Source organism: Erigeron canadensis, chromosome 7 (assembly GCF_010389155.1).
Source record: "Erigeron canadensis isolate Cc75 chromosome 7, C_canadensis_v1, whole genome shotgun sequence".
NCBI classification, from domain to species: domain Eukaryota; kingdom Viridiplantae; phylum Streptophyta; class Magnoliopsida; order Asterales; family Asteraceae; genus Erigeron; species Erigeron canadensis.
The window spans coordinates 34,787,141-34,811,750 of NC_057767.1; the positions used below are offsets into that span (position 1 = coordinate 34,787,141).

Genomic DNA, 24,610 nt, shown 5'->3' on the forward strand with positions numbered 1-24,610 from the left:
ATAGAATGTCAAGGACGAACTGCTTTTAGGATGAAGAGCCTTGTACGCTTTGAACATAGACAAATTGTTTTCTGGGATTGTGATCAATAACCAATGAGAGAGGTAAATACTAAGTACAAACAACTATTACTTTGTTAGAATACAAATACAGAAGATTAATGATATATTCTTTTATGGTTAATGGTTAATATAAAATAAAGATAACTTGAAAACATTTTATAAAAAAATTGTCAATTTTCCGTTACAACAAAACCTTTTATTTATTTCATTTGTTATTATTCTACATTTATCTTTAAAAGGTTTTGTCAACAAAGTATTAACTTTTACTATCATTACTTTTTCATTTTCCATTGAACAAAAAGCTAGTATTATTATATAACAATTTAAGACATCTTAGCTATAGTAAACTTTTAGGGTTTTTTATTTTTACCATTTAAGTTTTTGAGTTTTCATTTTCGGCCACCAACTTTTCCTTTTTTTATACCTATTATATAAACTTAGTTTTCTAACTTTTAATATCAAACTTTTGGATTTTGTAACTTTGGCCACCCATTTTGTATTTTATTTTTTTCTTTCTATCCCTTATAGTAAACTTTAGGAGTTTCTAACTTTTACCACCAAACATGTGGGTAATGCTAGATGTATGTTTGCATGATGCAACGACGATAGTGGTAGTTATAGTGGTGTGGTGATGGCGGCGACGGCTAATGTGTAGGTTATTAATGTAAAGTAAATTGATGTAAAAAATGACAGAGTAATTATTTTGAAAGTTTCTTTGTATCTTTTAAAAAGACTTTTGCACCTCTTTTTCTTTTATGTTTAGTATTTTTTTCACATTTATGATATGCTACTGTAATATACGTTTATCGTTTATATGTATCAACCACTTTATACCAGTTACAAGTTTTACGTATTGTTAATTTTTCCGGGGCAACGCCCGGATTGTATATATAACAATTTAAGTTTACTTAACTACAAGAGGTTTTTTTAAAACTTTTTTACTTCAACCCATAACTTTTAATTTTTTACTTTTGCCACAAGTTTTCATCTTATTTGATTTTTACCCTTACTTTGACTTTTTAATTTTAGTTTTTTACCGCATTCCTTTCAATTTTTTAGCTATGCTACAAACTTTAGTTTTCTTTAATTTTTGCTTCTTAACTACAACAATCACTTAACTCTATCATAAAGGTTTTCAGGCTAAAAAATCCGATCGTTGCCATCAATAACAAACATCCACCTGTTTTGAAATCCAAAACATATCATACAACGGCGGTCAACGCCAAAAAATTGGTTGTGGCAGATGATATTTCTGATTTGTTTATTTGCTATATAAATTAAACACCAAGTTTACTTATACGATGTTTTTTTTTGTTGGCATGTGAAAACCCACAGCAAAGCGTTGGCACTAGTTCATTACTAATGAGTCATGTTTATCTAGTGAAAGAAAGGTAATAATTATCATAAGCTATATATATATATATATATATATATATATATTTATAGATAAAACTTATACATTTGTTATTAGTTCCCAACTCTTAAAATCATTTCCAAGTAGCTAGCACTTCAAGTTTGAATACTCTACAAAAGAATCCACTATAAGAAATACCACATGGCATAATCACAATAGTAATATTGTTATATTGTCACAAAAAAAATGCCCCACTCCCCCACTCAAAAACCAATATATAAAGCCACTTCAATTCTCCTACAAACTCATCAGCCTACTTCATACTTGAGCTCATTTGACAACCTTCCCCAATTCTACCATCTGAGTTATATATACACTACCAAAAAGCCAAGATTCCGCACTTCACAACTCTAAAAATGGGTACCGGAGAATACGAGTACCCGAAATCAAGTTTTGAGCAACAACCACCTCACAAAGTTGCCATCCCACCACCACAACCATTTATAAAATCTCTGAAGAACACTTTGAAAGAAACATTCTTCCCTGATGATCCCCTTAGACAATTCAAAAACCAGCCACCCTCACGTAGATTAGTACTTGGAGTTCAATACTTTTTCCCCATTTTCGACTGGATGACTCGTTACAATTTGAGTTTCTTTAAGTCGGATGTCATTGCTGGTATCACCATTGCAAGTTTAGCAATTCCTCAAGGAATTAGCTATGCTAAGCTGGCTAATCTACCCCCAATTCTCGGCTTGTGTAAGCTCTCTCCACACTTTTACTAACCATCTTTTATGAAATTAACAATCAGACAAACACTTTAAAATCGCTAGTTTAAAAATATAAATATTGCACCAAATAGCTAGATGATAAGCAGATGAACAGTTTTAATGTGTTTATTAAAACTGTTTATTTGCTTATTATATCTTGAAATAACTAACCCAACCTGACTCTAGCTTGTTTAAAAGTCTTTATTTTACTTATCTACCGTATAAAAATGTAATAAGCAGATAAACAGTTTTAGTGGAAATTCAACATCAATACAATACAAAAGAATTATGATATTTTATCTTTTTGTAGATTCGAGCTTCATCCCGCCATTAGTGTATGCCATGATGGGTAGCTCCAGGGATCTAGCGGTGGGGACAGTGGCCGTGGCGTCCCTCCTAATCGGTTCCATGTTGGGAGCAGTGGTGAATGCCAATGAAGAACCAAAGTTATATCTTCAATTAGCTTTCACAGCTACATTTTTCGCCGGTGTTCTTCAAGCTTCATTGGGATTCCTAAGGTAATCAAACTTACTATTTAACATTTAAACAATACCAACTTGAAGTAATTAATTAACTCCATTTTAATACTTAATTAAGCTAATTAGTTGATGGTTATATATATCCATGCAGGCTAGGGTTTATCGTCGATTTCTTGTCACACGCAACGATAGTAGGCTTTATGGGTGGCGCGGCGACTGTTGTTTGTTTGCAACAGTTGAAAGGAATACTGGGTCTAGTACATTTCACCCACGGAACTGATCTTATTTCGGTTATGCGATCTGTCTTGTCTCAAACCCACGAGGTTCTTGAAATAACCTATTCATGTCTATATATATACGAGTATTTTATATGTGCCATATATCTAGTGAAAATAAATGATAAGATTGTAACATATAATTATTATGTGTAATTGCAGTGGAGATGGGAGAGTGCAGTTTTGGGCATTGGCTTCCTTTTCTATCTCTTGGTTGCTAGATATGTTGTAAGTATATATAGTTTACATATTTTGATCTTTACAAAATATATATAGTAATTAACCCATTTGATCATAGTTATCAAGCTATTTATTCTTTTGTATAATAATTAACCTAATAAAATAAATATTATGTGATCGACAGAGCACGAAACGACCAAAGCTCTTTTGGATATCAGCTATGGCTCCATTGACATCGGTCATCTTAGGAAGCATTCTTGTTTATCTAACCCACGCCGAGAAACATGGCGTTCAAGTGGTTAGTTTTTTTCTCATCAGAATTACACTACGCTTTTGAGTTTTATAACTTTGGCGAGAAAAAAAACACGAAAAAAAATAATAACAATGCCTCTTTAACTCTATTTCGGTAAAAAAAAAAAAAAAGCTATATGTTTTTATAGATTGAGAATAAAATTTTTGCTCTTCATTCTTTTAAATACTCAAAAATAAAACCGGTAAATATAATGTTAGTCTACTTGATAAAGACTTTTGTCTATTGAAATATAAATCCAGGATCGTACCATAGAATTTATAACACATGTTAGTATGTCCTTTTCAAGTTATAGTCCTGCCCGACATAGTTTTGACAATTGAGAAAGTCATTTGACCTCTTGTCAATTGTCACACATAAACTTAAAAGCTAAGAATCTTTTTTAGTTTTATATAAGTGACATGATTAATTCATAATGAAGTTATTTAGTACAATAATTTTATATGTGTCTGTTGGGTAAAATACAGATTGGAGAATTGAAGAAAGGACTAAACCCAATTACAATAATGGACTTGTCGTTTGGATCCCAGTATCTATCTACAGCAATCAAAACTGGCATTGTCACGGGTGTCATTGCCCTCGCTGTAAGTCACTTGTACTCTATGATGTACTACTTGTACCTTCTATTATTTTTTCCACTTGCATACTTTTCCAAATGTTGTACACAATACCAACCGAATGTCACTCACCTTGATAATCAATTATTTGAGAGTAATCTGTTAACTTTTATGATGAAAGTTTTTGTGACTTAGGGTTTAGATCCAGGAGTTAATTTATGGCACTAATTAGGAATATTTGGAAGTAAGATAGATGTTGTAAGGAATTCAATGAACATTTCAAAAATTCAATGGAAAGTACATCATAAGTGAAACATAAAATAAAAGTCATCACAAAGTCTCTATTCCCATTCCCAATTTGTTTACAAATCCCACAAGATCATGTTTAACTAGTCACTATTTCATTCAAAGTTTAATTACTAAAGTTTCTTAACAAAGTCCATACATTAGAACATTAACGTAGTATTAAGACATGTCTATCATAAAAGGTAACAATGTAAATTTTATATAACAGGAAGGAATTGCTGTGGGAAGAAGCTTTGCCATGTTCAAGAATTACAACATTGATGGTAACAAAGAGATGATTGCTTTTGGCATGATGAACATTGCTGGTTCTTGTACTTCTTGCTACCTCACTACTGGTGTGTAAAATTACCATTTTACTCTTTTTCGACAACTTTTTATGTAATTTTGTCGTAACTTCTACTCGTAATATGTTTTTTTTTTAACTAATTTGATTTGTTAGGTCCATTTTCGCGTTCGGCTGTGAACTTCAACGCCGGATGCAAAACTGCGGTGTCAAACATTGTGATGGCGCTTGCGGTTATGGTCACATTGCTATTCTTAACGCCGTTGTTTCATTATACTCCACTGGTCGTGTTGTCTTCCATTATCATTTCTGCGATGCTTGGGCTTATTAACTACGAAGAAGCGATTCACCTATGGCATCTCGACAAGTTTGATTTTGTTGTATGTATGAGTGCATACTTCGGGGTGGTCTTTGGGAGTGTTGAAATCGGATTAGTCATTGCGGTATAGTACTTGACTGTACACCTAAAGACCTTTTATTATATGTGTTACATTTTCAATATAATAACTTGCTTCAAATGGGACATATGTAGGTTGCATTGTCTTTGCTTAGGGTACTCCTTTTCGTTGCAAGGCCAAGAACGTCCGCGGTGGGTCAAATACCCGATTCCACAATTTATAGAAGCATGGATCAATACCAAAATGCCAAAACTGTTCCAGGAATCTTGATACTTCAAATAGATGCACCTGTTTATTTTGCGAATGCTGGCTACTTAAGAGAAAGGTAAAATTTACATACTTCATCGACTTATAGGCCTACAAACGTTAGTCTAGATGATTTTAAAATTTTAATTTTTCGTTATCAGAATTTCTAGATGGGTTGATGAAGAGGAAGACAGATTAAAGTCTACAGGGGAAAAAAGTTTGCAATATGTAATTCTTGCATTAAGTGGTAAGTATTCAATAATTAAAGCATACATTATATATAATATCAAATAAATTTCATTTGAGGAACAAAATAAGAGTAAAAATAACATATATTTGATGGTTGCAGCTGTTGGAAATATTGACACGAGTGGGATTACAATGCTTGGAGAAGTTAAAAAACTCATGGAAAGAAGAGGACTAAAGGTATGGCGCCTATTTATTTTTTTTTATAAATCTGAGCGACGCATAACAGAATTGAAGAATGTCACTAACAGTAACTCTTTTTTGCAGTTGGTTTTGGCAAATCCGGGAGGGGAGGTGATAAAGAAGATGAACAAAGGGAAGCTAATAGAGGTGATCGGGCAAGAATGGATATATCTAACCGTGGGAGAGGCCGTCGGAGCGTGCAATTACATGCTTCATACTTACAAGAAGGATGATAAGCCAACATCAAATGAAGCATCATCCGGAAAAGAGAAATGGAATGACAATAATGTCTAATTCGATGTCGTTATTTTGATTTGATATTATTTGTCGATCAAAAGGTGTATTCGTAATGATAAATAATGTGTATATTGAGTTTAGTTCCCGTTTTGTTATATCTTAATGTTAACTTCGACAACTTCTTCTTTTCCTTTTGCATAAATCTATATATGCAAATCATAAAAAGAGATATATAGTTGCGAGATAGAACGATGAAGCTAGCATTAACTACATCGATCATATAGCGAGTGCAACTTATTGTATAAACTCGATTTAGACATGACAAGATTAAGGATGTTTGTAAAAAATCCTTTAAATATATCATCAAACGTGATAATACATCTCCTTATCAATTAAAGGTGAATCGTAGATATTCGTAGTATTCTTCAGAATGATAATATCATCAAAACTTTACTCCTAGTAATATTGACATCGTCTTGTACATTTTCTTCTTTTTGTCGGGAGTTTCTTATGTTTAATTTGTGCATAAACGACGTACATGTCAGCTTTTGCCTAAGTGGCGGCTCCATGTTACCCCAGGTAACACATCATCGTCCACATGTGTATGCCATGTTCAAGAGCTACGTGACACTTAACATAACAACTATCATAAACTGTTAATTGAAAATAATTAGAAATTATGCGTATATAATAGTCAAACCAAGGTGCTCTGTATATTATAGGTAAACTTCAAGATGTAAACTCGATCCTGACTTAATAAGATGGCTTGGAAAAGATCGAAATTAGTAATAATAAACTAGATTTTAGAGCCGTATTTAACACTGAACACGAGATTTATGATATTATCAATATCAGATCTTCATATATTTAATTTATAAAATTTTTAATTTTAAAGATATACGGTTCTAAGTATTATACTTTGCAAATTATGGTATAATAATCACAAGTTCGTGTCATTATTAGCTTATACTCGTAATGTGATGTAATGATGAAAGATAATAAAGAATTAAAATATAAATATACTTGTGATCATAAATTTGACATTCAAGTAATTTATACTTAATGTAAATGATTACATAAGCGATAGTTACTTTGATAAAATTGAACGTTTTGTTGTTTAACAAGTAATTAGTTCAACTGTTTTATAGTATATATTATGATTATGATTAAGATTAATATAATATAGTATTGAAATTAAGATAAGATTAAGTTTAAGATTAGAGTTTTTTGTTAAAAAGTGTAAATTTGTGATGAAAAATGAAAAATATAAATTAAAATTAACTTTAAATCAGATCTACATATCAAATTTATACAAAAATCAGATCCGACAATGGATGAGAGTTGTGGTGGCTAGGAACCGATCGATATACCTTTTCTTCAAGATCTATTTATACACATAGCCATCTACATCTATGTATATATGTGGTGGTGCAAGTGGTGGTGAGTTTGGTGACCAGAAGTGATGATGGTTAAGAACATATCTTCAAAGAGAAAAATAGAGAGATAGATAGGCATTGTTTATTATTATAAATCATAACATTATTAATTGGGTTTTGTTATACATCTATTATTATTGGATATATGTATTGAATATAACAAAATCATCTAATAATAATTTTAACATAAAAGTAAAAAATCTACTTATTGTTAAATTTATTGTTGATTATTTCTGGGTTGCTTTTGATTTATGGGTTTTGTTATACATCTATTTATTGTTGATGATTATGATAAAAGTTGAAGAAAGTTGGACTAAACTGTAATTTTTGAAAGTTAAGATGAAAGCTGCAAGTGATGATTCACAACATGGACGATTTTTGTAATTAACTTTTGTTATTATTAAGTCAATTTACGAGATTATTAATCACGTGCGAATCATGTGACTTGGTTTTAAATAGACGTTTATGGGCAGGACTAAAATTGTTGACGGAGCAAAGTTTTTTGGACTAAAACTGTAATTTTTGAAAGTTAGGGATGAAACCTGCAAGCTGAGTACCACGATAGGGACGATATCTGTAATTAACTCAATATTGAATTACACTATCAATTATTTATTTTTTAAAATATTTTCATCAACATTTAATATCAATTATTTTTACATCAATTATTAACACTACTCAATGTCACCTTCTCCACCAACAATCACCCTCACCATCACAACGGAATGTATTAAACATAAATTAGATTCAAATAAACAAATATAGTTGAAAAATATAAAAATCAAATGTAGGAAAAAAAAAACCCCAAAGTTTTCACTGAACTTATACGACTATTAAAGAAGTGGGTCGAGTTACGACTATCACTGAACTTCAAACAGTTTTCAGATTATGGCGATATTATTGACAATCTGTGAATGAATTAATTGCAATCTATAGAAAGTTCATAATAAATCTAACAAAAGACAGATACCGATCTCCAAAAATGGCACCAAAGAAACCAGCCCATGAAGTCACTCCCACAAAAATCAAATTCAAAAACGACTCCATAAAAATCAAATTAAACAAGAAGAAATCATCCTCTTCATTGAATTTGAACTCAACCCCAGTAGCAGCAGTTGAAAAAACAATTACAGCGGGTAATAGTAACACTAACAGCAGTGAAAACAGAGGCATTGATTCTGATTGGTGGATTTCTTTTTGGGAAAAAAATTCCCCCTTTTGTGGTACTTACAATTTTTTTAATTTGGTTTTTGAAATTATAGATAGTAATTTATGTTGCTATGCTAATTAGCTTTATTATTATGTCTTTTTTAGAATTAGGTTATGTTTTCAGAATTAGGGTTTATTTTACCGAAAAGTATATTGCAAGCCTAACCCAACTGATTTAGTTAGTTGTGTCGAGTTTTTGAACCGCTTTACGACGCTGATAGGCAAATGGTAAAATGTTAGAGGTTGAGGCCCAGAATATTATGAATGTGCACAACATATAGTTGGGCATACACGTTGCTTTAAACTTATACGGTAGACACTGCGGTATAAAGTATAAACATTATAAGAATATATATATATATATATATATATATATATAAATTGCTAGTTTTAGCTTATAATATACGAGTATCTAATTAGACCGTCTTTACTGAGGTTAAATGTGGATTCCTAGGCCTGGGCAGAGAGCCAGAGACAGTGTAGTGACTCTATGTCATCGATCGACAGCTTAAGGTTTTATAGTTGAAGCGTTAAGTTTTTTATGTAACTCATATATGTAGGTTCAAGTGAAGATGAGGAAGAAGGATTCAAGTACTTTTTTCGGGTATCAAAGAAGACATTTGAGTATATATGTTCTCTTGTAAGAGAAAATCTCATTTCACGCCCACCTTCAGGTCTTATCAACATTGAGGGAAGACTTCTCAGTGTCGAGAAACAAGTTGCAATTGCTTTAAGAAGATTAGCATCAGGCGAATCTCAAGTTTCTGTAGGCGGGTCTTTTGGAGTTGGCCAGTCGACGGTTTCTCAAGTCACTTGGAGGTTCATAGAAGCAATGGAGGAGCGTAGCAGACACCATTTGAAGTGGCCCAATGATGATGAATTGCTGAAAATTAAATCAGAATTTGAAAAATCGTTTAACTTGCCTAACTGTTGTGGAGCCATTGATGCAACTCACATAGTTATGACCCTTCCGTCTGTTCAAACTTCAGATGATTGGTGTGATGAAGTTAAAAACTACAGTATGTTGGTGCAGGGAATAGTTGATGACAAATCAAGATTTCTTGATATTGTAACGGGTTGGCCTGGTGGCATGACTATTCCGAAGCTTCTAAAGTTTTCAGGTTTTTACAAACTTTCTGAGAAGGGTGAGCGTTTAAATGGGAAACCAATGTCGTTATCTAATACATCCGAGATTAGAGAATTTATAGTTGGTGGAGCTAATTATCCACTGCTTCCATGGTTGATAACCCCTTATCGTGAAAGTGAAAGTGATGCAATGTCGGGTTTCAATATGGTCCATGAAGCTGCAAGATCACTTGCTGTGAAGGCCTTTTCACAAGTAAAAGGAAGTTGGAGGATTCTTAATAAGGTTATGTGGAGACCCGATAAAAAGAAACTTCCTAGCATCATTGTGGTATGTTGTTTGCTTCATAACATAATCATAGATTGCGGTGATCATATTAATTCAGATGTTCCTTTGTCATCCCATCATGATTCAGGGTATACCGAAAAATGGTGTAAGCATGTTGACCCTATTGGGAAACAGATGAGAGAAAACCTAGCTACACACTTGGCGCATACCATTTAAAAATGAGTTTTTTTGTGCATGACATTTGGTTTTCCGCCATAGACAACTCATCTCTCTTGTAAAAACGCTAAAGATAGATTATAGTTTGTAAGAATGAGCAGTTCTTGCCACAGTGCGGATGATAACTGGTTTCTTTTATCTGCATTTATAGTTACACAAGTTAGTCTAGAGTTGCTTATATTCGCGAAGTATAATTTGACTTTGTAACTTTTTGCTAGAATGGTTGTTGGAATGTAACCGAAATGCCAGGGATCTTTTGAAGATATAGTTGGCATATGTAAAGCTAGTTGTAACTTGTGAGTTGTGATGCATATGCTGAATATAATTCAAGGTTCATTTAAGGTTTTTTCTTACAAATTCGTTAACTTAAGAGGTGAGAAGTCTGGACTCTAGGTGCGTTCTCTAACGGGTCAAAATGGGTTTAAAGAAGGTTACCTCTCTAGCAGTTTCTCTTGTCTCATATTAGTTCATTAGTTGGGGCGAAAGCGAACCTGGATCGGTTAGGTCAGCTAAGTATGATATAAAACGACAGTTAAGTAGTAACCACAAGTTTTCTATTATTTCAGAACTGAAAACCACCTGGACCCGGTCCTGGTTAAATTTGGTCCAGTTGGTTCATTTATGGAATTATGGGTCACAAACTGACTATGGTAAATTGGTAATTACTGTATTAATTAACTTGATAATCGGTTTTGGGCCAATTTTTGGACTTTGGCCCAAAGGGAAGCAATGGAATGATGAGTTTAGAGGTGCACAAAAAAACCGGTTAACCGAACCGATTCAAAAGTTAACCTATAATTGTAACCGGTTAGTAACCGATACAGTACAAACCGATTATAGGTTAGGAAAAACCGCCGGTTAGTAATCGATTTGCACTTTCAAAACCAAAAACTGATTCCTAATCGGTTAACCGATAATCGGTTTTTATTTTTAGTTTTAACCGGTTAATCGATTAATTATATATAATTGGGATTGTTTTCTATTTTATACTTACCACGCACCACTTACTGGGTGATATATATATATATACATCAAGATATAAAAAGAAAAATGAAGTCACATACATCTGGAAAGAACGAAAAAAGCATCGGAGACCGGAGAAAGAACCAACTGATCACCTCTTCAAGATCATCAAAAATATTACGTACTGTGTGGATGTATGTGTATGTGTGTTCCACTAACCGCCCAGTCATATATATATACATCGATATATGTGGCGGCCATAAGGGGTAGATGATGATGAAGAGAAGTGGTGTTTGTGGGTGGATTCGGATGGAACAACTTGTTTTATGTTGAAAAAGAAAACCCCTTTTGGCTTATATATTGTTGATAGTGGGCGGTTAAAAAAATAACCTATTAGGTTAACCGGTATCGGTTAACCGGTTATTATTAACCGAAATCGATTACACCGGTTATAGTTTTTTAAAACCCAAACCGGTTATTAACCGGTACCGGTTAACCGTAATCGTTTTTTTTTTTTTTTAAAAATAACCGGAACCGGTTAACTGATATTTGCACCTCTAAATGAGTTTATTACATAAAAAATATTTCTTGAATGGCACATGTCGAATAAAAAGAGTCATTCAAAGGTAAGGGCTCACTTAAACCAAAATAATTGGTTATCTAAATTGGGTTTGCTACATCTTTTCGACACAAACACTTCAATCAAATGAAATTTATAAGAATCAAACTTTTACCTTATAGATACGACCTGGGTATTTCACAATTTGATTTGCGAATCATTGACCGTTAAAAAATACTTTAATTCTAAATACTTTAATTGTTCAAGAGATATGTTTGGATATGTTCGGCCCAATTATTTAATAAGTACGATAATATTTAAAGAATAAACTAAATTATTATTATTATAAATAATAAAAGTTATCATATATGATGGTGGATGAGCAATCTATCAATAAACTAAAACAGAATTGACATGTTCTTAAACGATACGTAATCCTTGATCGACATGTGTCTTTTTAATTAATTTGTTTTGTTAAATTAGTTTTTTTTAGTTGTATACAAATTTAATTTCTTAATTTATTAAACTTAGAACTAAACTTTAACTCTTGACTGATTAATACAAAAGATATTATAACCTTATTTATTGATCGTTTTCTCATTAATAAATTGTCTCTTTTTCTTTTTCAATTATTCAACTCCTATTACTTGTATTAATTATAATAACTTACTAACATGAATATTTCAAAAATTTTAGTTTACGATCCGAAATCACAAGACTATATTTGCCATCATCCACTATGCTAACAAGTTCAGGTTTTGATGTGGTTCTAAAAATTAAAGATAAATCCAAAATTTTAACTAAACATATATTGAATTTATCATTAATGTTTATTATAATTTAGTTTCGCTTATTGATTTGTTTTAACCACAATTTATTTTTTACTCATGAATCATGTATGAGACATATTTAAAATTCTTTATGATACAATTTATAGAACTATCGCAAATGTATAAATATTAGGGCTAGTTAATTTTAATTTAGTTTCAGGATAAATTAAATTTAAAAGTTAAGAGATTGAATAAAGGGAAAACACTTTTATAAATAATTTATCAATTATTTATTTAATATTTAATTATTAGTAGATATATATAGTTGTGTTTGAGAAATATATAGAAAGAAATTAGAGAAAATAGTACGACCTGTTTGAATAAAAAGAAAATACAACACCACCTTTTACGTATAATTGTATCGAACTTCTAATTCTAATTAGCTCATGTTTCCTTGTTGTAGATATACTATACCTAAGATAAATAAAATATAAAATATATATCCCCACTTTTGAACTTTTAATATCTTTTAACTCCATTCGATTGTACTCGTAGTATATCTAGTCGATCTTAACATATATCCAGTAAATTTTTTACTTGGTTAACGCAACTTGTAATCGCCAAATAAATCATGTTTAACTATTTTCAGTCTGGCAGTTTTCGTATTCCCCTCTTTACTAAGGATTCAAAGAAGTCAAATTTTTCCAAAAACTTAAACCATGAAATGTACCCTAAGTCACAAGGATTTGATATCGATTTCAGAAGCTGGTATGTTGATCAAGAAGATTTTCTAGCAAAGTTTTGGGCATCAAAAAGAGAGATTCAAGAAGAATGGCAGATTGATTTGAGTAACTTGGATATCAAGAATGTTGTTGCTAATGGTGCATATGGTACTCTTTACAAAGGTGTTTATAATGGTCGTGAAGTCGCGAGTAAGTATATATATTGCTTATTACTATTTAATTAGCTAGCCTAGCCACATCATAATTAGATCTATACTCGGTCGTTGACCAGGTTAGAAACAATATATATATATATATATATATATATATAATATACATATATATATATATATATTGAAAAGTTTTTTTGAGAACTTTTTTTTTTACGAGAACTTTTGAGAACTTTTTAAATCAAGCCCAACCGATTATTACTCTTTACATGAAAATTGTTTTTTGATTGTTTTCGGAATGACTTATATGTAATTTTGAAGTTTATAATTGTGTGGAGGCATGGATTATCATTCGTTATACAATTATGTGGAGATTTGGATTATTGATCACATGTGTACGAATATTGCTATGATTACATGTGATCATAGTAATATTCGTACACATGTGATCAATAATCCAAATCTCCACATAATTGTATAACGGATGATAATTCATGCTCCACACAATTATAAACTTTAAAATTACACATAAATTATTCAGAATACAACCAAAAAACAATTTTCATGTAAAGAACAATCATCGGTTGGGCTTGATTTGAAAAGTTCTCAAAGGTTCTCGCAAAAAAAGGTTCTCAAAATAACGTTACCCTATATATATATATATATATAACTTTCCTTATTTTGAAAACCATTTTTTTGTATTGGATTATATGTTTTTTTTGTCCATTCACATGTGAAATGATATAAAAAAATATGACGTAGAAGAAACTTTTTTAAATATTAAAAATCATGGGGGGCCAAACATTTATTCAAAATAATAAAATATTGGTATGTGAGGGGTTTTTCACCCATATATATATATGAAAGTTATTTGTGGTACATGTACTTTTTATAATATATGTGTAAGTTAACTTACACATTTATTCTTCCTTCTTCCTTCCATTTGTAGTATATGTACTTTTTATAGTACATGTGTAAGTTAACTTACAAACTTCTTCTTCTTTCTTCCTTCCATCTCCGATCACCACCACCACCACCATGATCATCTCCGACCACCACCATGATCCTCCGGCGACCATCTCTGGCGAGACTTACATATGTGTAAGTACAACTTTTTTAGCATTTTTGGGTTTAAAATTTCTAGGTTTTTTCCTTCACGAGACAACCACCACCAGCCACCATCATCTCCGACCACCCCAACCACGGCGCCGACGCCGGACGGCAAGGGCTTCGCCCATACCGTAGCAAACTGCCCTCCTTCTTTTTGAAATATGGACAATCTGTATTATATAATTATTTTTTTTCCTTTATAAAACAAACTGCCCCCCCCCCCCCCCTTTTTTTTTTACATTTTCAATCTTCAAAATATTTAAACTACCCTTAATTTTCAACACATTTTCAACTCACACACTACAAACCTAAAAAATCTCTAAAATATTTTTCAACCCTAACGATCTAAGCTACCTTTTTTTTCCCACTAATTTAAATATATTTTCAGTTAATATACCTATAGTATTTTTAATGAAATTTATTTACAATATACATTCTTTTACTTTAATCCTTAAAATAAATACACTACCTCCTTTTACATCAATTATTTTTACATTAATAACCACTTGTTACCGTCACCACCACTCATCGCTACCACCACCGCTGCATTTTAAGGGTACACCACTCGTATAATACATATAATCTCTCGGTTAGCATGAAACTCAAATGTTCACCATACATATCACACATTAAGGTTGTTTGCAATATTATAAAGTGCTCGACTCACTCTAAACTGTTGAACTTCAAAATATTTTCAATCCATTGGTAATTTGTACGTGTCGCTCTATATAAAAATATAAAACATAAAAATTTGCTAATTGTACGTAGGTAAGTAATTTATTTGTATATAATATCCATGATTAAAAAAGTGTAGATTAAATAGTATTTAAATAGTTACCATATATAAAATAACTAAGTTAACTTTTAATTTTAAGGGTTAAGATTGTTTTGATTATGAATTTCAATGGTTTAGATCAATAGTTGAAATTATTTTTTTCTCTTAGTTGTGGTAGCCATTAATATATATAATTAAGATGTTATATTTTTTTTTGTTAAAATTGAGTTCGGATCAGATACGTACGGACCTAGGGTACGTGAACCATATATTTAATAATTTCGCGTAATGTAAAATTTGAAAGAAACTCGAGAATGAGGTTGGTGGCCTATTGATAAGGTCTTTGATCTTGCGGTATTCTATCTAGGTTCGGGTCTCACTTTTTACGTATTTGTAAAAGTGGATTATCGTGGGTTTATATATAAAAAAATTCTAGTTAATCAGGGTAAGACCTTTTTAATAAATAGAAAAAAGAAAGAAATTAAGTTGAGTAAAACCTATACTTAAAAAAAGTTTATAGTAAGAAACTCTTATTATATAAAATTATTATTTCAGAAGAATGCATTGTGAACCTGGCCGTCAGATTCGACCGGTCCTGCTATTCTTTTATTTGTTTTGATACAAACCTCATTATATATTTATTTATTTTTTTGGCTGTAGAATAAATAAGTTATTTTATTCCTGCTTAAATACTTGAAAATATTCCTCCCAAAACTCAAAACCCCGATAAAAACCTGATGATACAATACCTTTACCAAATGTATCATTTAAATGCATAATAATGCATCTTTTATGAATATAATGTTTTTGACGATTCGAGCACGTACGTACATATATCTTTTATTTTACAGTGAAGATATTAGGCAATGTTGAGGATGGTCATACAACAACTGCTGAGGCTTTCGCTCTTCTCCAATCCTTTTATCGACAAGTTGCGGTCATGCAACACCTAAGCCATCCAAATGTCATACAGGTAATTATTGGTAGGAATAACTTTCTAAGCCTCACATAATTTTTTGGTATCCACTAGTTCAAATTGGTGACAACAAATTTGACTCACATATGGAAGGGTCAATTTGGGTTATATAAGAAACGGGCCGGGTCAGGTTGAGTTCATATTTGACATATATACTATCTACATGTTAAGAGTACGTTGACATGACCTCATGAGTCATGACCCGTTATTTCCTACACTAACCATTTTGTACTTGTATCTTGTAGTGGACTTCACTATTAATTTGGGAGCCCATATTGATATCTTCATATATATTTTTTTTTTTATGTAATGCACAATTTATGTGGATTTATCCAAAGTTATGGTACTTTTATCAATATATATATATTTATTTATACATCCTTATAGTTTCATGGAGCTTCGGTGGGAATTTCGGGTCTCAAGATTCCATCTAAGGAAAATTCAATGGAACCTTCACCATCTAAAGCGTGTTGTGTGGTGCTCGAGTATATTCCAGGCGAGACGCTTAGGAAACACTTGATCAGAAATTCTAGAAACAAACTGACTAGAAGGAAGGCTTTTAAACTTGCTCTTGATCTTGCTAGAGGGTGAGTGATCATATCTAATTTTTAATTAATTAAAGCTAACAACATTTTATCATCTCGATCGTTAATTCACCATTATGTATATATGCAGATTGAGCTACCTTCACTCCAAAAACATTGTACACCGTAATTTTACAACTGAAAATATATTGTTAGATATATATGGAAGGCCTAAAATTGCCGGTTTTAGACTGGCTCGTTTTGAAGCTCAAAATCATAGAGACAAGACAGGGGATGTTGGAACTCCTGGTTACATTGCACCCGAGGTATGTATGTATGCACCATTATAACTAGAACCGATAAAATGGGCCTTGGACTCAGAGGTGGAACTAGTAGGAGGCTAGAGGATGCTCGGGCGCCCCATTTGTGACTTTACCTCTACGTTTGAACTCAAGAATGATTAGAATGAAAAAGGATTCGGGTCAAAATTAATATTTTGTTTAAATGTGTCGAAATAAAGGGTTGGGTTAACTCAAAATATATACTTTAAGGGGCCCATTAATTTGGTGGAATAAAATTTGCATTTTCTTGTAACTTTAGATTCATGATGATTAAGTTTTTCTTTTCCTAAATATATTTTCATCATTGTCAATGAAAGTTAACTAAAATTTTCATATGTATGTTTTTAGGTTCTTGAAGGAAAATCGTATAATAGAAAGTGTGACATTTATAGTTTCGGCATATGCGTATGGGAAATCTTTAGTTGCGACACACCTTATGCCGATCTTCGCTCTAGTGAAGTTTTATCATCAGTGGTTCAACAGGTGATCGAGATATATACTAACTAATTGTTGTAGCTAAATTGATCAATGTTTAAAACAATTATCAAAGTAAAACAAATATGACAAGATCTTGACCCTTAGATCATGGTTAAATTGATGCATGAAGATTCACGATGATTTTCATGATGCACGGTGATTTTCAGTGAATAAAAACATATTGTTTTATTTGTTTTATTTTACCTAAAACCTTGACAATTAATCGAAAATGTTAACAATCATATCGGTTTATATGTGATAACTAAGTTCGCTAAATTTTGCAGAAATTAAGGCCAAAGTTTTCAAAGAATTGTCCAAGCTGGTTAGCGAGTATTATAAAGAAATGCTGGGATGAGGATTCGGAAAAGAGACCTGAGATGAAGGAGGTGGTGGAGATGTTAGAAACACTTTTGGAGGAAGACGAAGATAACGATTGGTGGCGCTTCACACCAACAATTAGAGGGAGTTTCACACCAGGTTATCCGTACATGCACTACTAGCTAGCAGAGAGAAAATTTCCTACCAGCGTCATTTATTTTGAAAGAATTATTAGAACTCTTTTATAATTATTAATAACGCATGAAGGTAGTTTACATATGTTAAATTGTTAATGATACATGTGAACAAAACAATTCATATGTAATTTTGCATGTTTTTAATTAAAAAAATTTATTCTTTTTGGGTAAAGGGTTACCCCGATGACTTGGTATTATAACAATGTTAAAATGTTCGTTACAAGTAGCATAGTTTAGGAACCACACTAATTCATATATGTGACAATACCACATATATGTAACCAAAGCAAAACTACTACCAAAACAACACCAAAAGATACTAGTCTACCTATAAGCTATTACAAACAGAATAACACATATAGAATAGACATGGACCATGTGAACTCCAAAATCCAATCAACACTGATGTATGAATAAAGAATCACCCCTAACTCCCCAAGCTTCGAGCATATGGATCACCCGAGCTGTCTTTCGTTACAAAAAAATTTATTCTCATCTGAATTTTTATTATATTTTTTACATATAATAAATTATCAATATGTATATTTGGTTAATTAAATCACTTGCTATATATTATTGTAGTAATTCATATAGAGGTTCAAATCCTATTTTGATCAAAATGCTCATGGTGACAAGGTTTTTCACAGCGTCCCAAATTTAACGTTAAAAAAATAATAATAAGAAGAATATTGTAGATATATTAATCTTGTTAGAAAAAATAATTTAGTACTATTATCTTTTCGAATTTTAATTACCGGTTGTTTTCAGTTTTCCAGAATAATTCATGTAGATATAACTACCAAAGCTACATTCCCTCCTCGCCCTTTTCGTTTTTGTTTCTAATTCTTGCTTGATTTTTAGAATTCCATTAAGAGTTATACTCCAACACAACTTCTACAACTTGGATTCGTTGGAAAAATTATCAAGACTCCGACTTCGACTTGGTCCACTTATATATAACTTGTATATAATCTCCCACATTCGTGTTATTTGATTTCTTCATTCTCAAAAGAAAAAGATAAAAAGTACGTACTTCACAATCGTGTTATTTCTTTTAGCTTTTTCTTTTTCTTTTTTTATGGTTTTCTGATTCAAACCGATCGGTTGGGTCCGTGTTCGAGTTCAATGTCAAAAGATATGTATACAAGGGCAGATGAGGTAGATTTGAGTAAGTTGGATGATGTGCAATTGAATACACAACTAGCAAACATAATGTCTAAAAAAAGTGAGATTCAAGAAGAATGGGAGATTGATTTAGAAAAATTGGAAATTAATAAAGATGTTATTGATCATGGTAAATATGGCACACTTTATAAGCATGGTGTTTATGATGGTCAAGATGTGGCAGGTAATTAATTCCATACAACTTTTTTTTATATATATATACCTATAATATTACTAGTAAGAATAAGAACGTTTGGAGCTTTTTATAGTTTATGGTATTGCTGTTATTTATTTTGTTGACTGTGGAACCATTCGGTAAAAATTATTTTGTTGACAATGGAACTGTTTGGTAAAAACAATAATGAGTTAGTAAGTCAATAATATTTTACCATATGGATCTAAACATATTTACAAGCTAGGGTAGTCATTTAATTGTTTTCGTTGTATGTTTTCGATCCATTGTTGTTTTTTTGATGGTTTTAACTTCTATAGTGAAGCTATTAGACTGGGGTGACGAGGGCATGGCCACTGCGGCCGAAGCCCTCACTCTCCGTGCATCCTTTCAGCAAGAAGTCATGGTTTGGCACAAACTTGACCATCCAAATGTCACAAAGGTAGTCATCACACTCTTCTTTTCAAATCTTTATCGTTGCCAATTACAAATTTCGCTAGCTCATAGTTTTATGTGTTTGTAGTTCATTGGAGCTTCAATGGGAACGTGGGATCTCAATGATAAGGATCCATCAGACGACACTACTACTTCAGATACCGAAACAACAGATTATTCTTTGCCCTCTAGAGTCTGTTGTGTTCTAGTTGAATATCTTCAAGGCGGGACGCTCAAGAAATACTTGATCAAACATTATAGAAAGAAACTATCTTACAAGAATGTTGTTCAACTTGCTCTTGATCTCTCTAGAGGGTAATTAATTAAGTTTAATTTTTATATACCAACATTTAGCATGATTTTAATCAACAAACAAGTCTCTCTCTATCTAACACTCAATACTTATTAATGCAGCTTAAGCTATCTTCACTCCAAGAAAATTGTTCATCGTGACGTTAAAACAGAAAATATGTTGTTAGATGAGAATGGAAGGCTTAAAATTGCCGATTTTGGAGTGGCTCGTGTTGAAGCTCAAAATCCTACAGATATGACCGGTGCAACTGGTACTATCGGTTACATGGCACCTGAGGTATATATTTGCTAATTAAACTCGAAATGTCGTAAAAACATGAATCTTTTAGTAAAATGTGAACACTTTCTAGCCTAAACTTTTCTTCTATTTTACCCCTTTAACAGAATCAAAATTACCACTAGTAGTAATGTCACAATCGACACTTAATTAAGCTCATTGTAATTAAAAGTTCATACTATTTGTGACAATTTAATTAATTTGGAATATTTTTGCTATCTTCATCATTAATATTTTTGTTTCATCATCAAATGCAAGCGATATGATTTGTATTTCATATGTTGTAGGTAATTGATGGGAAACCTTACGACAGGAAATGCGATGTATATAGTCTTGCTATATGCTTATGGGAAATATATTGCTGCGATATGCCTTATTGCGAGTTTACCTTCGCTGATCTATGTCACGCAGTTGTTCATAAGGTGAGATAAATGATATATATATATATATATAAAGTTAACATATATATAGTTTTTGATAGATTAACCTTAGCAAATTGCATTTTTACGTACTTTATATAAGTTTGCTATGAATTCTTAAACTAATTAAGGCACCAAGCTAATTGTAAGTGTACAACCTTTACTAATTAACTGGCCCCTAATTATTAGTCTATTTCTATTTTAGAATTTACGACCAAGTATACCAAAGTGCTGTCCACGACCATTTGCCAACATTTTAAAGAAATGTTGGGATGCAAATCCCGAAAAGAGACCAGAGATGGCAAAGGTAGTGAATATGTTGGAGGAAATCGACACCAGCAAAGGAGGTGGAATGCTACCTGAGGATCAAAAAGTCACTGGTTGTTTCTGCGTCAAGCCACCTCGTGGTCCTTGATCTAGCTATACCTCTTTTTTACTATTCTTCGTATCGTAGAATATTAAATCTTTTCTTCTCTCTTGTTTCGCAAGATCGATTTACTCATAAATTAAGTTAATGTAATTTGCATCACTGCTTGGCAACATTGACAGAAAGGGGAAAGGGTAGGAATACCCTTTTTTAGTTGTAGCTCCTGATTTTGATCTTGGATAACAAAACATTACTTTCTTAATTAAACTTGCAACGATCTTTGAATAATGTACTGATACCACGAACAGCGGGCCAGGCCCATCTGTGCAGTACGTCTTCACAAGCCCAGCTATAAAGGCAAGGCCCAGAAGGAAGTCCAGGACACCAGCATCTTTACTTAGATTAATTTACATTTTTATTTTGTGGCATACGCATGTCCAGGTATCCGTGGGCATTGGAATCGGTTTGAGCCGACCCGGTTCGACCAAACCAGAAATCGAACCCGAACAAAATCGATTTTGACCAAATCGGTTCGATTCGTGTGTTAAACCGGTGGTCTAAGACCGGTTCTGGGTTCCTGGGTACCAATCGGTTTGAATACCGGTTCCACCCAAAGCGATTTCGGCAAACCGGTCCGAGATATCGGTTTGGAACCGGTTCGGACCGTTATTGACTTATTGTTATCTCTGTCAATTCTGACTGTTAGAAAGGACTGCCAGTGACCTTTTTGACCGTTAGTTACCGTTTTTTTCACCATTTTGCCATTCTAACCTTCCTATAACTTGACAACTTGTATTTTGTTTATTTACAACACACAAAAACTATATTTTCAACACACCAAAACTATATTATGTCTCAAAAATCACTTATATAATTTCATTATCAAGAAATCCTATAATATGGATGCGTTTTCCGCTTCTCAAACACAATCCAATACTGTTGGTGCTTCAAATCCTCCAAGTTCATCAACGGTGGTGGCAATAATACAAACAACAAGAAGTAAAAAAACATGGAAGCACTTTGATTCGTGTCAAATGTCAAATGGTGAGCAAAAGGCTCGTAAAAAATATCAAATGTTATTGTGTCCAAAGGCGAACATAACATTGAGTAATCATGCAACAAAGTATTGTCCGGAGGTAAAGAGGGCAAAGAACAAAGATCAAGCACCCATAGCAAAAGATGGGACGGTTTTTGCATACTCGGAGGCGGCGGTTCGTGAACAATTTTCTCAATTCGTGATTCAAGATGATTTGCCTTTCAACCACTTTGACAATCCGCGACTAAGTAGGGTAATTCAAAACACTCTCCAACCTCGTTATAAAACTTTAACTCGTTCAACACTTAAACGACAATGTATGAACATGTGAAAAATGGCTAAACAACAACTAGTAACATTATTTGAAAACTTAAATACTAGTGTAAGTTTAACAACAGATGTTTGGTCGGCTCCTCATGGTTTGCCTACTTCATACCTTTACGTTACGGCGCGTTGGATTGATCCTAGTAGTTGGCAAATGATGAGGCGTACCATTGTTTTTGAACAATTTGAATCTCCACACACCGGTGATAATCTATTTTATTTATTAAAACTTGTGATGGCTTTTTATAAAATTGAACAAAAGGTTTTTTCAATCTCATTTGATAACGCAAGTAATAATACTAATGCGGTTCAAAAGTTAAAATTGGCATATAAACCTTGTGTAAATGGCAGTTTTTATCATACTCGATGTGTTGCACACATTTTAAACTTGTATGTGCAAGATGGGTTGGGTATACCCAAAATAGATGTTGTCAAAAGCAATTTTAAGAAAATGATGCAATAAGTATTTTGTGGACCAAAAGTGAGATACCAAAACTATATGAAGTTGTGTAAGGAAACGGATTCGATTTTTTTAAGTCCTAATTGGGATGTTCCTACTAGATGGAACTCGACTCATAACATGTTTAAATGTGCTTTATGACAACAATCTACTTTGCAACATTTTCATGATGGGCTAGTTAGGAAACGAAAGGTTGAAAAGGCATTTAATGGGTCGGATTGGGAGATAGTTAAAAAATTAACCAAATTACTTGAAATTTTTAAATATGCTACCAACTTGGTTTCGGGTGTTTATTATCCCACTAGTCATTTGGTACTTAGACAAATTTGGTTAATTTGTGAAAAGTTAGGGGAATATGAGTATGAAAATGAATTGTTTGAACCAATGCTTGATTCGATGAAAGAAAAAATGAAAAAATATTTTGAGAAAATGTCAACGGTTTTTATTTGTGCCGCCGCTTTGAACCCATTTTTGAACACTAGTGGGGTGGATTTGCTTTTGGAGTTGCACAAAAAAGACCCATTTTTTGCCCAAAAGATGAAACATGATTTTCTTGAAAATTTGAAATTGTTATTTCGTGTTTATCATAATAAATTTGGTTCAAAAGGTGCTTTTAGTTCAAGTTCTAGCTCGTTTGTTACTACTAAAAAAGTTAGTGATCCATATATACACTTGTATAATATGGTAAGACAAGAAAACACTAAACGGGCTAGGGGTGAAGGTTCAAATGCTAATAATAACGAACTTGGGAGGTACATTGGAACCAACTTTTTGGAACACATGAGAATTGAGTAATACTACAACTTTGATAGTTTGGTTTGGTGGAAAGAAAGGGAAGGTCAATTTCCCGTGCTATCCGCCATGGCTCAAGATTTACTAAGTGTCGAAGCTTCTACGGTAGCTTCGGAATCTGATTTTTCTCTTAGTGGTAGGGTCTTATCCATCCGAAGAACAAGACTAACACTGGCATCTTTGGAGATGTGCATTTGCTTAAAAGATTACTATGATGCCATTTAACGTGTACAACACGCATCAAGTCTTGAATATAGTGTACTCGACCTTGAAGAACAAATATTCAATGAAGAGGTGGAACATGGTGAAGCAATCTCACTTTCCGATGAAGAACTCCTACATGATGAAGCAATGCGTGGAAACTCCGAAGAAGAATATTGAAGACCTAATTGAAGACAAATGGAGAACTCCTATTTGTATGAAGACTTTTAGTATTTGTTTGAAGACTTTTAGTATTTATTTGAAGACTTTTATTATGTGTTAAAGACCTTGTATTTGGATGAATACTTTGTAATTGTTTTAAGAAGACCAATAAAGATTTGAAGATCAATGAAGATTTGAAGACCAATGAAGATTCGAAGACCAATGAAGTTGTAATTCGTATGAAGACTATGTTGTTATTTGAAGTTGTAATTCATATGAAGACTATGTTGTTATTTGAAGTTGTAATTCTTAGAAGACTATGTATTTGAAGTTGCTCGAAGACAATTTGATCTATAATAATTAAAAAAAAAGTGACTTCTTAGTGAATTATTAGCGAGTTTTCGATATTTTCAAGTGTTTTTTGTTCTTAGAGTTTTTTGTGTCAATTAACCAAATCTTATCATTTTGGA

At 32.4% G+C, this 24,610-nt stretch overlaps 4 protein-coding genes across 4 annotated transcripts; all 4 read left to right on the top strand.

The window, feature by feature from the left end:
- Positions 1–1,726: 1,726 nt before the first annotated feature.
- LOC122606804 (sulfate transporter 3.1-like) lies at positions 1,727–6,062 on the top strand. The gene is made up of 12 exons (XM_043779659.1): positions 1,727–2,173; positions 2,495–2,702; positions 2,815–2,986; positions 3,101–3,166; positions 3,303–3,416; positions 3,896–4,012; positions 4,500–4,626; positions 4,731–5,017; positions 5,107–5,297; positions 5,380–5,465; positions 5,568–5,644; positions 5,732–6,062. The coding sequence occupies exons 1-12, from the start codon at positions 1,831–1,833 to the stop codon at positions 5,939–5,941; spliced, it is 1,998 nt and encodes a 665-aa protein (XP_043635594.1). The 5' UTR covers positions 1,727–1,830; the 3' UTR covers positions 5,942–6,062.
- Positions 6,063–8,147: 2,085 nt separating this feature from the next.
- Positions 8,148–10,458, top strand: LOC122608014 (protein ANTAGONIST OF LIKE HETEROCHROMATIN PROTEIN 1). The gene is made up of 2 exons (XM_043781095.1): positions 8,148–8,543; positions 9,090–10,458. Exons 1-2 carry the CDS (start codon positions 8,303–8,305, stop codon positions 10,115–10,117), a joined length of 1,269 nt encoding a protein of 422 aa, XP_043637030.1. The 5' UTR covers positions 8,148–8,302; the 3' UTR covers positions 10,118–10,458.
- A 2,675-nt stretch (positions 10,459–13,133) lies between these two features.
- On the top strand, positions 13,134–18,084 carry LOC122609395 (serine/threonine-protein kinase STY13-like). The gene is made up of 6 exons (XM_043782443.1): positions 13,134–13,341; positions 16,038–16,159; positions 16,550–16,749; positions 16,838–17,012; positions 17,376–17,510; positions 17,789–18,084. The coding sequence occupies exons 1-6, from the start codon at positions 13,134–13,136 to the stop codon at positions 18,002–18,004; spliced, it is 1,056 nt and encodes a 351-aa protein (XP_043638378.1). The 3' UTR covers positions 18,005–18,084.
- A 1,060-nt stretch (positions 18,085–19,144) lies between these two features.
- Positions 19,145–21,213, top strand: LOC122608340 (serine/threonine-protein kinase STY13-like). The gene is made up of 6 exons (XM_043781435.1): positions 19,145–19,367; positions 19,676–19,797; positions 19,879–20,105; positions 20,205–20,379; positions 20,667–20,801; positions 21,004–21,213. Exons 1-6 carry the CDS (start codon positions 19,145–19,147, stop codon positions 21,211–21,213), a joined length of 1,092 nt encoding a protein of 363 aa, XP_043637370.1.
- Positions 21,214–24,610: the final 3,397 nt, after the last annotated feature.